At 39.6% G+C, this 16,273-nt stretch overlaps 1 protein-coding gene across 4 annotated transcripts in view; it reads right to left on the reverse strand.

Annotated features, from left to right (window-relative positions):
• kcnh1a (potassium voltage-gated channel, subfamily H (eag-related), member 1a) overlaps positions 1–16,273 on the reverse strand; it is a 134,250-nt gene that overhangs the window by 54,168 nt on the left and 63,809 nt on the right. For all 4 annotated transcript variants that reach the window (XM_017707779.2, XM_017707777.2, XM_017707776.2 and 1 more), the window contains 2 exons: positions 4,125–4,324; positions 3,349–3,601 (listed from right to left, as the gene is read on the reverse strand). In XM_017707779.2, the coding sequence (XP_017563268.1) occupies positions 3,349–3,601; positions 4,125–4,324 (453 nt within the window). The remainder of the gene's footprint in view (positions 1–3,348; positions 3,602–4,124; positions 4,325–16,273) is intronic.

A 16,273-nucleotide genomic window follows, 5' to 3' on the forward strand; every position in this document is an offset into this window, starting at 1 on the left:
AAAATGATCAAATTGTAAATCGCTCTGGATAAATGCCATAAATGTAAAATGTAATCTTTGGAGTCAGTCTGACCCCAGCAATTTAAGCCTCTGGTAAATATCAAAGTTTTGCTCCTCCACCATGTGGTGTGAACCATCTGGGTTTCTCACACTACTACAGGAGTGGTTATGTTATTTTAGGGCCCTAAAGCAGGCGAGAGTATTTCTTATGTTTTTATACAGCTAAAACAGCCTGAGGTCAAACGGACCCCAAGGAACACTGATGCCTACAGAACATGTACAGAACACTGAAAACACATCATGTTAATTTTAGGTTTACCCAGTTGTCCCCATTAAATAAGGGTTATTTATTAAATATGAAGCAAAAAAAGACGCCAATCATTTATTTATAGATGTTAAACATTATATAGGGTCAAACTGACCCCATAGATAATAGTCCACAGCCATCCTTCCACTATGAGAAGACAACATTTTGGGTCTGAAAGGTTGTGTAGATGTTAATAGAAAAGGAAACAGACAAAAAAGAAGAATTTGCAAATCAAACAAAGTAGCTGATGTTCTTCTCAGAGCCTCAACATCAGTGAAAGTATTTGGGACTGCTTGAATCGTGAGAAAACATCAATGCAGATTTCTGTGGAAAACTCAAAGTGAGTCTCCTGAAAAGAATGGAAGCTGTAATAGAGGTAAAGAGTGGACACGGTCAATACTGAAAATGCTGACGTTGTATTTAGCTGTTGAGGCTTCTGTAGTTTTCTGTTAAATGCATGTTCTCTGCTTTTTTCCCTGAAGAACTGTAACTAAATGACCATCTGATTGGAAAGTAAACACATGAAGGGTGGTCTCTGACTTCGCTGACACTGTACTGTATATATAGTCTCCTGTGTACTGTACTGTACTGTATATATGAATCTCCTCTGTAATTGTAGACTTTCATTCTTGCTCACGGATTCTTGTTACATCTCTTAATGGGAAGTGGAGCCTCTCACTCCTCTGTTGCTTTCGTTAGTTTGCTTCTTGGTCTTGGTCTCCAACAAGTGCTGTCCAGTGTGGTCAGCTGACAATATGGATTTAAAAGTACTTAAAAGATGTAGTGGAGTGAGGTGTTACACCAGTATATTCTAAGCAACACACAGTGCATGAGCAGCTGGGCTTCAGCCTGGAGCTATGGATAGCTGAAAGGGTCAAACTAGGAAAACTTGCAAACTGAGTTAAAAATTGTGGCATTAATAACTGTTATTAGCTCTTATTAGCTATGTTTTGCCAAAGTCTCCCATCTTACTTTTCTAGTGACTCTGACTGTGTTTACATGCACTTGATAATCCAATAAGTGCAGAAAATCAGATTTTGTCAGTAATCTGATCAACATGTTTACATGCATTTGAGTGATCAGATACTGATTACTACTTTATGCTACTTTACCTAAAAATATACATAATTGAAGATGAATATTTAAATCCTTCATCAAGCATGTATTTGGTTTCAGCGCCACTCCAAACGTGTTTAACTGCATCTCACGGAGACGCAGCTTGCTTACTTCTGGTATCGCATTCTAGTTCACCAATGCGCAGACAGAGAAATCCGAAAGAAATCAGAGTAACGGCACACGTGCACTGAGAAATCTGATTACTGAGCTAAAATCCATCTCTCTTTATCTGATTCCTTAATCGGATTTATAGACCTTACTCCGATCTAAGAAACTGGAGTTTGCTGCTTACACACCTATTTGAATAATCAGATAACTGTATAAAGCTGATTATGATCAGATTATTGACTGCATGTAAACATACTGGGTGTGTTTTCAGTGTTTTTAAAGCTCGTGGGGTTAACCTACTGACCAAGTATCAGCATGGCATGAACAACAAAAACAACAAAACACAGGTTACGAGACAAATACAGTATGATTCACTTTTGGGCACCTTAACGCTGCAGAGCGTTTCCTGACAACAGCATCCAAGCTGCTATTGCAATGTATGGATCATCAATTTCCAATTCCACTGGCAGTCAGCCAACTGAAGTATTTTTAATAATCTTTCTGAATCATAGCAATAAAATAATTAAAACATAAATATGAAAATAAATATAATATAATAAAGTAAAATAATTAAATGAAATCAAATTGCAGAAAAATATGATATTTCATGAAACACTGAATCGTTTCATGGAAAACTAGAGCAAAAATATTTTTTATATCCAAATTGCAATTGTCAAATCCCACCTGCAAATTTTATCACAGCCATTTTATTATTATTTATGAACAATGTTGTCTTAACCGGGGAACAGTAAACTAATATCAGAGCTTGTAAACTCCCTGTAGATGAGGTAGTCCAGGGGTTGGCAACCCAAACATTAACAAGAGCCATTATGTCCTTTCAACAAAAATCGAACCACATTGGGAGCCACAACATTTTATGCTCATTTTACCATCTTGGCTTTAAATATGTCTCAGTATGTGCTGATGTCCTGGTATAGACTACAAATATAATATAAAAGAAAACGCAGACTTTGCTCTACTTTAAACTTTAAGCTTTAAGGCTCAACATCGGCTGAAGTTGCTTCTCTTCCGCCAGCTTCTTTTTTGACTTTTCCTGTTCAACCTTAAACGGTATCTGAGGACCCAGAATGTAAATGCGGCACCGTTTAAGGTGCAACGGGAAATTCAAAGAAGTTGGTGAATGAGAAGCTGATGATAACTGATTATACTAACATTATTATTAGGACTGTTATTATAATTATCTAAATAATTCATCACATTAATCACTAATCGCATGACTAATCATATGATTAATCACATTATTCTGTGTAATGGAATATCAGGAAGGTAGGCAAGATTATTGCCATAGCTGCTACAGTGACCAGCAGTCTGTGCTGATCTTGAGGGTTAAAGGGTGAATCAGCAGTTCTACATTAACTCCAGTGTTTAAGACCATTTACTGTTGAACTGTGTTGAAGGATCAGCAGAGCTTTATTCTACTGTAAAGTAGGATTATTTTATTTTTACCTATAAACCTTGGAGCCGCAACTGGGCAGTAAAAGGGTGGCACGCAGCTCCAGAGCCACATGTTGCCACCCCGAGTTAGAGCAATCGGAAGCAACCAAACCACTATATGCTGTGACATCACAACCGCAACTAACCGGCAGTCTGGCATGTTCAGTGTTCAAGTCTCAAGTTAGAAAAAGAAAATGCTCGTCTTCTTGGCCAAAATAACAGGCCTGGATTTCCATCTACACTAAATAAATCGCAATTTAAATCACAATCCCAGTATTGATCTGAAAATTTGTTCAGCCTTACGGAAAACCAGGATCTAATTATTATAAAGGTCAGAGATTTATATCCTGTTAGCTTCTCACCTAAAATAGCGACCACCTCATCATCCTGAATGACCTCTAGGGACCCTGAGACGACAAAGCAGAGGCTGTCCACACTCTCGCCGGCGTGGTAGATGAGGTCGCCTGGCGCGCAGTGAATGGTCTGGAACTCCATGGCCAACGCACGCAGACAGCCGTCACTGGCCAGCCGAAACGCAGGGTGCTCCTTAAACACCTTCCTGTTCAGGTGCACACAGATATCAGCACGCATGTCTTTCGGACAAATCTGCAGCACCTAGAGAGAGAGAGAGAGAGAGAGAGAGAGAGAAAGAGAATGGAGAAAGTGAGAGAGAGAGTGAGAGATGGAGAGAGAGTGTAAATTGTGTAAAAGGCGGTCAAATGCAAATATGTTTTGGTTCTGACATCACAACCATGATGTGATGAATTTCAAAACAGGCTGTTTAATTTCCAAATACGGACTGATGAGGGCAGTATGTTCCCAAACTTTAACCGTGTTTACATTAAACTTCTTTCATTTATTCTATGATATAAGCCCTTTAAATAGAAAAAGATACAGTACATCAAAAGAGTCTCACATGAATTTTATACCCAGGGACTGTGCATACTTTAAAGAGAGAGAGAGAGATGTACATGCAGGGTAGCTGGAGAGTTGACAGACTTCACAACATACTCTACATAAGTCTTTAGATCTCTCTCTCCAGGGTGTACAGTATAGAGCTCTGCAGCATGACTGCAGGTGGGAACAACAGCTCACACCACCAGCACAGGACAAGAGCCTGAGCTTCACGGTGGTTTACCTTCTCAGTGTCGATGCCTCTGGACATGGACCACGTGGAGGCGATGTAGTCCATGACCCTCTCGCTCAGGCCTTTAGGCACCTGGTACAGTTTGAGGAAATCCCTCACGCTGTTCAGCATCTCATGGTAACGGTTAGTGTTGGCGTACATCTGCTGGAAGATTGTGGTCACGTTACCGAAGATGGTGGCATACAGGAGAGCTGGGGGGAGAGAAAGAGAAAAGGGTAGGGGGATTGGCAGATTTAGAACTAAATCAGTCAATTTCATTATACCACAGTCAGTTTTGACCTCACCGTGTGAATAGCTCAGAAGTGTTCTAGTCATTTTAGAAGTATGTATATTAGAACTGAAGTATCACTCCGTCTGAGTTTGATCCACAGTGATGCCACAGCCATCCGTAAATCAAATAGATTCTTACTGTAACAGAATTTGCAGTTAGCCTTCTCCTCCAAATGTACTAATCCGACTGCAGCAGTTTTTGGTGTTTCACGTGTGTTCGGGGAACAATAGGCTAGCACGATGGAAGACTTAAAGCTGCACTTTGTAAGATTTGGAGACCCCTCAGGTGGAAATGTGTAACTGCATGCAACGTGTAGAAGAACATTTTGTAACATGGATTGGGCTTCAGACCCCCAGATGAATCTGATGAGTGCGAGTGGTTCTCGTACTACTACAGGTATGATGTTAGGTTAGGGTCCCAAAGCAGAGGGAAGTTTTTAAAGATCATACAATTGCATGTTATAGTGACCTCAACATCACACAAAACAACCAAATCATGTGTAAAATGATATTTCTTATGTTTTACACAGCTAAAACAGCCTGATTTTCCTGTTGCGTACAGGACATCAACATGTTAATTTTAAGTATTCAAAGAGAACTCTGTCAAACCTTGGTGCAGGACGTGTTTTCCAAGGAAGTAAGTGAATTATCTGCTATTGTCCTCATAGTTGATTTTTCATTTGAGGCCTAAACACTGAGCTACCATGAAGCTTCCTGCTGTCCAGCAGAGTCTCACCTGCACAGCACTCACTCTCCTGCCTGCGCAGACTCAAACTATTTAATCACAGACATTGCTTTTCTGATACTCTGAGCTCTGCCATATTCACACTATTAGGTCATCACTGTAGATTTCTAACAGCAGTCAGTGATGTTCATGGTTTTTCACTGCGATGCGCTGCTAACAGTATTCACTGATAACAGTGACTGATTTTCATAGATCTCACTGTTACTCTGACAGACTTCCAACAGCAGTCGTTGTTTATCATTGGTAAAACTAAATACTTCTGTCCAGGTTATTTTTCTTCTTTTCTCTATATTCAAAGTTTTAGATTAATTGTACAATTTTATCATACTGTTCTTGTGTTTTTGTTCTGCTATATGGTGTCGACCAGAGGACGATGGGTTCTCCTTTTGAGTCTTGGTTCCTCTCAAGGTTTCTCCCTCTTGTTCTTAGGAATTTTTCCTGCCACTGTCACCTTTGGTTTGCTCATGGGGGCTTGGACCCGGATTTTCCGTAAAGCCTTCTGTGAAGCTGCTTTGTGGCAATGCCTGTTGTAAAAAGTGCTACATAAAAAAGCTTCTTCTGACTTGACCTTCTCTCTAAGCTTGTGGGTGTTGCGTTCAAACGTAAAGACGTAAGGCATGGACACCATATTTTAATGTGTTTTCTTTCTCCTGAGTGAATATTGCTTACATAGTGCATCTTTAACTAGTTGGTCAAACTGGCAGAGAAAATCCAGTTCACTCCACCAACAGGTTTATTCAGTCACACGCCTGCCAAAAAAAAACTATACAACAACAGTTTAACAGCAAGTGCTGCAAGCATCAATACCAAAACTCTCCTATTGTCATCAACGAGGCCATCTACACCAGCCACGAACACTAGAGCGCCGCTTTTGATGGACACACTATTTCTATTTTTGATCCCACGTTGCAGCGCTCTGATTTTCCATCTCAAATAATTCCGCGGTTAAGTCAGCTGACTTTCAGCAAAAAATGTTTAATTGAAAATTGCACAGAATTGATGTATGGCCTTCTTTTTGCGTAGAGAGTGGTTTCAAGTTGTATTTCTTGATGCAGCAGCAGGCTTTTTATGTGAAAATGGTTTTCCAAAGTATTCCTGAGCCCATATGGATAAATTTAACACAGTAACACAACGGTTTCTCACGCAAAGCTTTCTAAGGCCCCAAAGATCAGGCACATTTAACAGTGGTTTCCAGCCTTGCCCTAAACAGGCTGAGATTTCTCTGGATTCCCTGTCTCTTTCACAATATTAAGTATGGTAAATGGTGAAAGACCTAAATTGCTTGAAATCTTGCCTTAATAAATGTTCTTTTTGCATTGTTTGACAATTTTCTCACAAAGTCTGGCACAAAGTTGTGAACCATGACCCATCTTTGCTTGAAAAGTCTAAGCCTTCGGTGGACACTCCTTTTATATCCAATCATAACACCCTGACCTGTTACCAATTCACCTGCTTATTGCGGAATGTTCTAAAACCATGTGATTTTAATATTCTGTAGCCTTTTCATTCTTATTTTGGCCCGGCCCAAATTTCTTGGAGTTTGTTGCAGGTATCAAATTCAAAACTTGCTTACGAAATACAATCACAAGTCGGTCTGCCAAAACATTCAACGTAATTTCTTTGCATGTTTGTAGATTAAATAAAGGTTCAATAGAATTGACCAGAGGTGGACGAAGTTCACAAATCACGTACTTGAGTTAAAGTAGAGACCCCCAAGGTAAAATATTCCTCCAGTAAAAGTAGAAGTTCCTCCCTTTAGACCTCCAATTGAGTAAAAGTACTAAAGTATTTACCTTCAAATGTACTTAAGTATAAAGTAAAAGTACTAAAAGAGTAATTCTGGCTCTGATCTGGTCCTGTTATCATTTTTATAACCAGACTGGCTTCATGAACTCATTTCAGGTGAAAGTCCTCCAGCGTCTCTCTTGGTAAACCAGTCTTTTAATAGAACGTCATTAATTAGTGACGCTGACGTCTATTAAAATGATCAGAAGCACAAAACACTGAAGGTAAACAGTTTCCATCAGGGAGAACCGAGTGGCTCTGAAATCACTTTTTACACACAAGCAAAGTTTCAGTTTCAGATTTATTTACAACTTAGTTCCAAGTTTAAGTTGAATAAAAACTGGCTTTAAACTCAGGATCACAGATGAGCTCCTTTACTATGTTGATCTGTAGGCATCTGTTCATAAACATAAACCAGCCCAAACTCATTTACTATAAAATGAAATGGTGTTTGTAGAAATTCAGAAAAAAGCCGCGTCAGTCTCGACTGCATATGTGGACATATTTCTATATTGAGCTCTATTTACACAAAGTTAGGTTAGTTCATCATTTATGTTGAACAGACTCTCCCAAAGTTTTACGCTGCTGCGCTGACGTTGAACCGCGTGCTGCACTGGGTCGGTCTGACCAACAGGTCAAAACCAGCTCTAAACAAAGTGACCGCTGGGCCCTGATTGGTGCTCTGGCTTTGCGCTTCTTTCGTTTTGACATGTGACGTTTTTATACACACAGAAACCAAAAGGAACGACAGATTTCTCAAAATGTAGGAGGAAAAAGTCGGATATTAGACTCTGAAATGTAGTGGAGTGAAAGAAGAAAGTCACCGATACACAAAAAAATATTTAAGTACAGAAACCAATTACATTTCCTTAATTACTGTCCACCACTGGAATTAATGCATCACAGGTTCTTGTTTTTACTGCATTTTACAAATCTCACCTGTACTTATTGGCTGTTTTGACCCAAAGTAATATAAATAAAAATGAAAGGTTGAACTCTGACTTTTGCATAGTACTGTATACATTTGATTCAATTTAATGTATCAGGGGTTTTTTTTCCCAGAGTGGTTGTAAAGTGGATATCAAAGTGTGGATGTGAGTGCGTCCGCTATGCATCCTGCAGCTGTCAGCTGGAGAAGAAGCAACAGGAGAACTACAGAGCTATTACACAACACATCTAGAGGGAGGGGGTGAGACGGATGACAGGGAGAAACTGAGGGAGAGGGCAGGAGGGGAGGGATGAAAGAGGAGGAAGGAAGACAATGTAATAAAGATGAGTAAATGACTTTCTAAAGTGGTTTATGTGTGTAAATAATGCATGAGATTACAGGAAGAAACATGCACGTGAAGTTTGTGTGTACATAAAGTTCATAGCACATACATTTTCATAAAAGCTTAAGGGGACTTTATCTTTTCAAGATGCCAGTAGGTGAAGGTTCTTGATTTATTTTTGTCAATATTGTAAACAAAGCAATTAGATTAAACATGCTGATTCATCTATTGAAAGATCGTTAGCCCCCCTTTTACCCTGTTCTATAATGGTCAAGACCCTCACAGGACGCTGTTGGCTGGATATTTTTGGTTGGTGGACTACTCTGTCCAGCAGTGACACTGACGTGTTTAAAAACTTTAAAAACTCTGCTGTGTCTGATCCACTTGTACCAGCGCAGCACATACCAACTTGCTTTCTTTTTTATGTCCTCACCAGTTTTGTTATTTTGGTAAATACTCAAAGCTTGGACTCACTGATGACCACTTAAGGGGTTAAAACAGTCATTATAATCATGTACAATTGCCACGTAAGCAGATCGAGAAGCTAGATGTCCTCAAAAGTTTTGTTGTACAGTGGTGATGATGGGTCAGAACGGAATGATGTTCTCACTCCGTCCCTGAAGGCGGGGTTACAGTGATGATTTGGGGTTAATGCCCCCACACAAGCAGCTTCTGTTCACTATCAGTACCAGTCGTTTTCCACAGGCAGGGCAATTCTGAGTGTTTAACAGGGAAGACAGTGTGTCTGTAAGAGCATATGTGTGTGTGTGTGAGTGTGTGTGTGTGTGTGTGTGTGTGTGTGTTTGTGTGTGTGTGTGTGTGTGTGTGCATGTGATTGAGTGAGTGTGTGAGGGTGAGGTTATTTGTGCAGGCATGCAGACTGACGACTCGGCTGGACAGATTTGGCTCGAAGGTGACAGCGAATAGGAGCAGAGCTGACAGTGAATGTCTTCACACATCTCTCACACACACACACACACACACACACACACACACACACACTGTACAGAGTGTGCTGAGTCAAAGACTAGATATTTACAAGGTTAGAGGGGAAAGAAAAGCCTAAAAAGCAAAGAATAAGCAGAGAAGCCTGCAGCCCATCAGAGTGTACAGAGAAAAGAGTGCGTGAACATGTTTTACTAATGTTTGTGTATGTGTGTGTGTGTGTGAGTGTGTGTGATCAGTTATTAATCTTAGTGTTACTGAGCTCTGCTAAAGCCTGAGTAGACTGATAAATCAATGTGATGATCAGTTATTAATCTCAGTGTTACTGAGCTCTGCTAAAGCCTGAGTAGACTGATAAATCAATGTAATGATCAGTTATTAATCTCAGTGTTACTGAGCTCTGCTAAAGTCTGAGTAGACTGATAAATCAATGTGATGATCAGTTATTAATCTCAGTGTTACTGAGCTCTGCTAAAGTCTGAGTAGACTGATAAATCAATGTGATGATCAGTTATTAATCTCAGTGTTACTGAGCTCTGCTAAAGCCTGAGTAGACTGATAAATCAATGTGATGATCAGTTATTAATCTCAGTGTTACTGAGCTCTGCTAAAGCCTGAGTAGACTGATAAATCAATCTGGTGATCAGTTATTAATCTCAGTGTTACTGAGCTCTGCTAAAGTCTGAGTAGACTGATAAATCAATCTGGTGATCAGTTATTAATCTCAGTGTTACTGAGCTCTGCTAAAGTCTGAGTAGACTGATAAATCAATGTGATCAGTTATTAATCTCAGTGTTACTGAGCTCTGCTAAAGCCTGAGTAGACTGATAAATCAATGTGATGATCAGTTATTAATCTCAGTGTTACTGAGCTCTGCTAAAGTCTGAGTAGACTGATAAATCAATGTGATGATCAGTTATTAATCTCAGTGTTACTGAGCTCTGCTAAAGTCTGAGTAGACTGATAAATCAATCTGGTGATCAGTTATTAATCTCAGTGTTACTGAGCTCTGCTAAAGCCTGAGTAGACTGATAAATCAATGTGATGATCAGTTATTAATCTCAGTGTTACTGAGCTCTGCTAAAGTCTGAGTAGACTGATAAATCAATGTGATGATCAGTTATTAATCTCAGTGTTACTGAGCTCTGCTAAAGCCTGAGTAGACTGATAAATCAATGTGATGATCAGTTATTAATCTCAGTGTTACTGAGCTCTGCTAAAGCCTGAGTAGACTGATAAATCAACGTGATGATCAGTTATTAATCTCAGTGTTATTGCTAAAGCCTGAGTAGACTGTACATAATATGTCTCACGTGTATTATATGTTCGCAAGTACCTATAGTAATAACATGACCCATATGTATCATATTTGTAAGTACCTATATGTAGCAATAACACAACCTATATGCATTATATACTATATGTGAATATCTATATGTTGTAATTGCTTGTCCCACATGCTTTACAGAAGTACATATATGTAAAAATGTTAAATACGTAATAGTAACATCTCATATATAACTGTAATAAGACTTTCTACATCTAACCTTGAACCTAACCCATTCATCCATCCATTTTCTAAGCCGCTTCTCCGTCAGGGTCGTGGGGGGGTGGTGCTGGAGCCTATCCCAGCGGTCATCAGGCGGAAGGCAAGATACACCCTGGACAGGGTGGACAGGGTGGACAGTCCATCGCAGGGCCTAATCCTAACCCTAACCAGAAAATTCGTAACCGTAATGATTTTTGTCTTTTTCTTTCTTTCCTGTTTCAGGGCTTTATGAGGTCAGGATCGTTGTGTTTCTTGTGTTCCTGTATAGTGACGATATTTTCTGGCCAGGAAAAAGACACATAAATAATTGTGTTCTGTCTTGCTGTTTTTTTCATGAGTGACAGTTACAGATACACAGTCACAAGAATTTTGAGGAACAGGCATACTGCACTATTCATTACCCAGAACATCTATGAGATTAAACTGCTCCAACTTTCATTATCAGGCCTGAGTTTGTGTGTGTTACTTTGTGTGTGTGTGCGTGTGTGTGTGTGTGTGTGTGTGTGTGTGTGTGTGTGTGTGTGTGGTGTCAGAGGAGTGTTTGTCCAGTGATGTGAGACTGTGTATAATTGGCTGAGTGTCTGAGATGTGTTAGTGTCAGATGAGTCCGCTGATGTGCGACTGCAGTAGACTGACTGTGAAAGATCAGCCATTAAATGTTCTGCTCTCTCTTCATCCGCTGATTTGAAGAGTGTGACGAAGATCAGGATCACACACAATCTCAGTGTCTGCCAAGAGACAACACACACACGCGCACACACACGCGCACACACACGCACACACACACACACACACACACACACACACAAACAAACACACACACACACTCTCAGCAGTCACTTTTCCGGAAACCCCTCTCTGCAGCTCCGCCTTACTGCTGAACAGTTAGAGACTGTAGCTCATCTGTCGATGTAGACCTGTTTTAATCCTCTAGTCCTTCATCAATGGTCAGTTTCTGACCACAGAGCCACCCATGGCTGAAACTCATCATCACTCTCACGAGAATGCTTCACTGCACAAATAATATCTGGACCAGGAGCGCACGAGTTCGCAGAAACTGCTTCCAAACCGAGAGATAAACATGTTTATTCCCATACGTTTTTGCGGTACTCATATTTATTGATGCGATTTCCATTAAAGAGTTTCATTAAATCAGTTAATGCTACAAAGCATATAAGCTATAGACCAATCAGGACACAGTTCTAAGATGAAGCCGAGTGTGTTTATCCGCTGCTGCTCAAACTGTTTGAACACATCTTCGCAGGAGAGTGAAGAAAATAAAACGGGTTTTATTCAGTATTTCTCCTCTTCTTTCAGATTATTTAAGTGTTTGATTTGACACTTTATTGGAGACCTAATTAATCTTTTGCTCTTTTCAAGAAAAAAAAACAAACTATTTTTCTTTTTTGCCAAAATACGAAAGTTCTACCTTTGGCCATTTTTAGCCTAACAGGGTTGCCAGATTGGGCAGAATACATAATTTGGCACCCATGCTACGATGTCAGTGTGCTTGCTGTGCTGAGAATCAAGTAATATCTAGACACCACTCAAGTAATATCTGGACATCAGTCCTGTGGTTGGAAACTGAATGGGGTAGAGGGGGTTGATGAATTGCTTCATGGGCTACATATAATAATTTACTGATTATGCACAATGTGGATAATATAATAATATTGCACTATAATAATATTGCTTATGCCTCCACCAAATATTTGATCATATTCAAATATATGTTAACTCAAAAGCCACTCAAATAAACAACACATGTTCCACTTTTATGAGCCAACGTGCTTTTGAAGGGAAAGAAGTGTTTATCAGGCTAAATGCCAGCTTATCACAAGTGGCAGCTTCCAGCTTTGTGCACTGAACTCACTAGTAATTGTGATTTGCCACAATTTATAAGACTCTCAACATTTGAGGCAACAGTGCACATTCAGTCCAGTCTTAGCTGCATTGCTGGCTATTTAGCATGTAGCACACACTAAAATGATGGTTCTTCGAGGGTTCTGGTGGTTCGAGTCACATTAGTGTGACCAGCTAATATCCAGAGTAGGGCTGCAACAACGAATCGATAAAATCGATAATAATCGATTATTAAAAGTGTTGGCAACGAATTTGATTATCGATTCGTTGTGTCGCACGATTTATGTTTCACTCGCCTTGTCATATTAGCTTACGTCACCTGCGGCGCTTCGTCAACGCAAAAAAAAAAAGAGCGAGTTGAATATAGCGAGGCGGAGCCGGAGCGGAGGCGGATTCTTTAAAATAAGTTTAACATTAAGTTAACATTTAACATATCTTTAACATATAAATAAATTCTACAAAGGAAACATGACCAACGCAGAGAAAAGGGAGATGGATGTGCAGCAGCATGGCAGTTGCAGTAGCACCTCCACCGATACTCCAGGTGCTGAATCAGGACCTCGTGCCACCCTTTTGGATTCTCTCCTTGGTTCTGATGGTGAAGACGAGGACAGAGCAAGCGAAGGGGACGATGTTCAAAACCAAGTGAGAAATGAAGTCCTCACATACTTTGGAGAAAGAAACATTGCCAAGGAACAAAATGCACTGCAGTGGTGGAAAGCTAACAGAGATAGATATCCTATATTGGCTAGGCTAGCCAAGTCCTATTTATGCATTCCTGGTACTTCAACACCGTCTGAGCGTCTGTTCTCTGCAGCAGGTAATATAGTTTCTAAAAAGAGAGCCAGCCTTAGCCAGGAGCATGTTGACATGCTAACATTTTTGCATTGCAATGCAAAGTTCCTAAAGAAAGGGAGTGAGTGAGTTTGTATCAGTGAGTTAGTTTGTATTTAGTGTTTGCATCAGAGATGCACTTATTTTTCTTTGTTTAATTTATTTTATTATAATTTATTAATAAATGTTATTTGATTTAATCTATTATTTAATTATTGTAAGCATTTATTTGTTCTGTTATTCAATGTTCTATTTCTGAATAAAGACATGGAAATGACCACCACCCTCCGATTCATCGATTAATCGAAAAACTAATCGCCCGATTCATCGATTATTGAAATAATCGTTACTTGCAGCCCTAATCCAGAGTAACCGCCGTGTGCAGCAGCACAGGCAGCAGCTAGACAGGCTGGGAGTGACTCAACAGAGTCCTGGGAGGTTGTCACAGGTATCTGGAGTCATGCTGACTGCAGTGCATCCCACAGCTGCTGAAGGGGTCATGGGGGAGGATCCATAGAGCAATCGTGACGATCCACTTGGCCCCACAGATTCTCAGTTGGGCTTAAGCCTGGGGAATTGGGGGGAGTACTTGGAAGCCTTGGTCATGCTCTTCTAACCAATGTCGGACATTTCTAGTCATGTCTTGCCGGAAGATCCCATCCGCCCCAGGGAAGACAATCAGCACGTATAGGTGTACGTGATCTGCATCCACGTGATGGATTCATCCCCAAATCGACTGAGAGTGTCTTCCCCGTGGACAAGTGGGCACAGGGAATAATAATGTGGCCTGACTGTGGATAAAGAACCTTTCTGAAAATAAACATGATTCTTCAAAGCACTAAAAAGGTTCTGCTATTTTCACCATAAAAGCCCATCTAATATATTTTGGTCTAATTTATTTTTGGCTATTATTTTTACATATATAATACAGTTAATTGTACATATATGTTAACGTTGTATAATAATATATACACACACACACACACACATATCAAAAATTTTGAGTTGAACTTTTTAAAAGTTAAAAAAAAATGCATGAAGCATTTCCAACATCAATGAGTAATCATGTTAAAACTATCTTGACCAAAATAATCATGATTACGATTTTTGCGATAATCAAGCAGCCCTATAGTTTACTATGTTCTTTATCAGCTTAATGGCTAGAACCTGTTCCTGAGAACCTGAGTTCAGCATTATTTGGCTGGACTGTGTTGGTATTTACCATCATTTTACCCCAAAATAATTACCTTTTAACTTTGTAAGACTGAATAATCTGGAGAAGATACTGCAATTTTCTGACCAATATTGTGACTGCAGTTTATATTTGCAATTATTTCCTATAAATTAAAGTACAGGCCCTTTATGTATGTATGTATGTATGTATGTATGTATGTATGTATATATGTATGTGTGTGTGTGTATGTGTGTGTGTGTGTGTGTGTGTGTGTATATACATATATTTATTCATTTATTGAAGCCACAAAGACCCATATATCTGCTTGAGGCTTGAATGCTGTGCCAGACTGAAGGTTAATTGGGGTTTGGTTGCCTCTGATTGGTCCTACTGGCGGCTCAGAAGCTCAGTGTTATTAGGTTCAATCTCACTTAAAACCTGCTAAAGCAATGCAGCTGATAATACAGGCTACAATAAAAACTTCAGCTCTTGCAATTTCGATACAAAAACAGTGCACATGCTTTGGAGATTATACCTAGAATGCCTAGAACTTAAGACAGTGTAAAAGAAAGTGTCACCCCGAAATCACTGAGCATCCCTGGTTTCTTATAAAGTAAATGGTGAGTGAAACACACAGCCTGTGTTCTCTAGCACACAGAAACACTCACGTGCATCACGAAACATGCCTAGTAATACGATTCAGAGCTTATCTGACATCTTCAGCTCGCAGTCTTATCCAAACGATGACCTAAAATTCATCATGCAACATGATTTTCACCTCGTCTTGGCTCTTCTAAAAATAGACCAATGTTTGGCTAATCTCATTCCCATTCCCCACTCTCTTCCCCTCAGTGTCTCTGGAATTACTCCCATTGCGCTGGCATTCCTGAGACGGGGATTGGGCCAGGATTTATTGCTTTTTTCGCATTGAGTCGGGGTCTTAGATTGGAAATTGATATTGAATTGGCTGCATTCTGCTTGCAGTACACTTCTGCCTGCTTAGCATGTTTGCCTCCATGCATGCTGTTAAGGAAATTGGGTATGTCCTGCTTTTTCGGGACACTAGCAGATATTCTACTCAATATTCTCTTGAATTTTCAATTCATTTCTTTGGTTTACATTGACTTAATATTAACTATTTTTTGCAGCGCTATTCATAATAGGCTTTTCTGACAATATCATGGACAACTTGAGTACTTCTAGAACACTGAATAGCTGTATGTATCATAAAGAAATGGAAAAACTTTAGAGGGTCTGTAAACAACAGCAACCAGTATATCGCTGTTGTCGGAAGAAAACCTCCAGGATGGTAACTTTACAGGAGAAGGAAAAAACCTGCTTTACTTTTAATGTAAGTCAATGGAACCAGACGTTTTTTTTTAAGTCATTTTCAGACATTTCTTTTGGTCCGTTCATCACGAAATTCACAAACAATGTAAAAAGCAAAAGATATTTTCAAATTATGCTAAAAACTGAATAACAACAAAAATGGAGATAGGACGTATTTTTCTGACATCAGTGAATTACCAACTGCTCGTACTGTATGGTAACTAGTAGCTGATTGGGTGTAATGCCCATTCTGGAATCATCTTATTTTATTCACTTATTTGTAAGACACATCAGCACAAAAACACACATCCTTTCCCTGACCTCAAAAACCCACTGCCCCACTGCCTGTTTTCCTATCCACTCTCTTTTTCTGTC

Source organism: Pygocentrus nattereri, chromosome 10 (genome assembly GCF_015220715.1).
Source record: "Pygocentrus nattereri isolate fPygNat1 chromosome 10, fPygNat1.pri, whole genome shotgun sequence".
NCBI classification, from domain to species: Eukaryota; Metazoa; Chordata; class Actinopteri; order Characiformes; family Serrasalmidae; genus Pygocentrus; species Pygocentrus nattereri.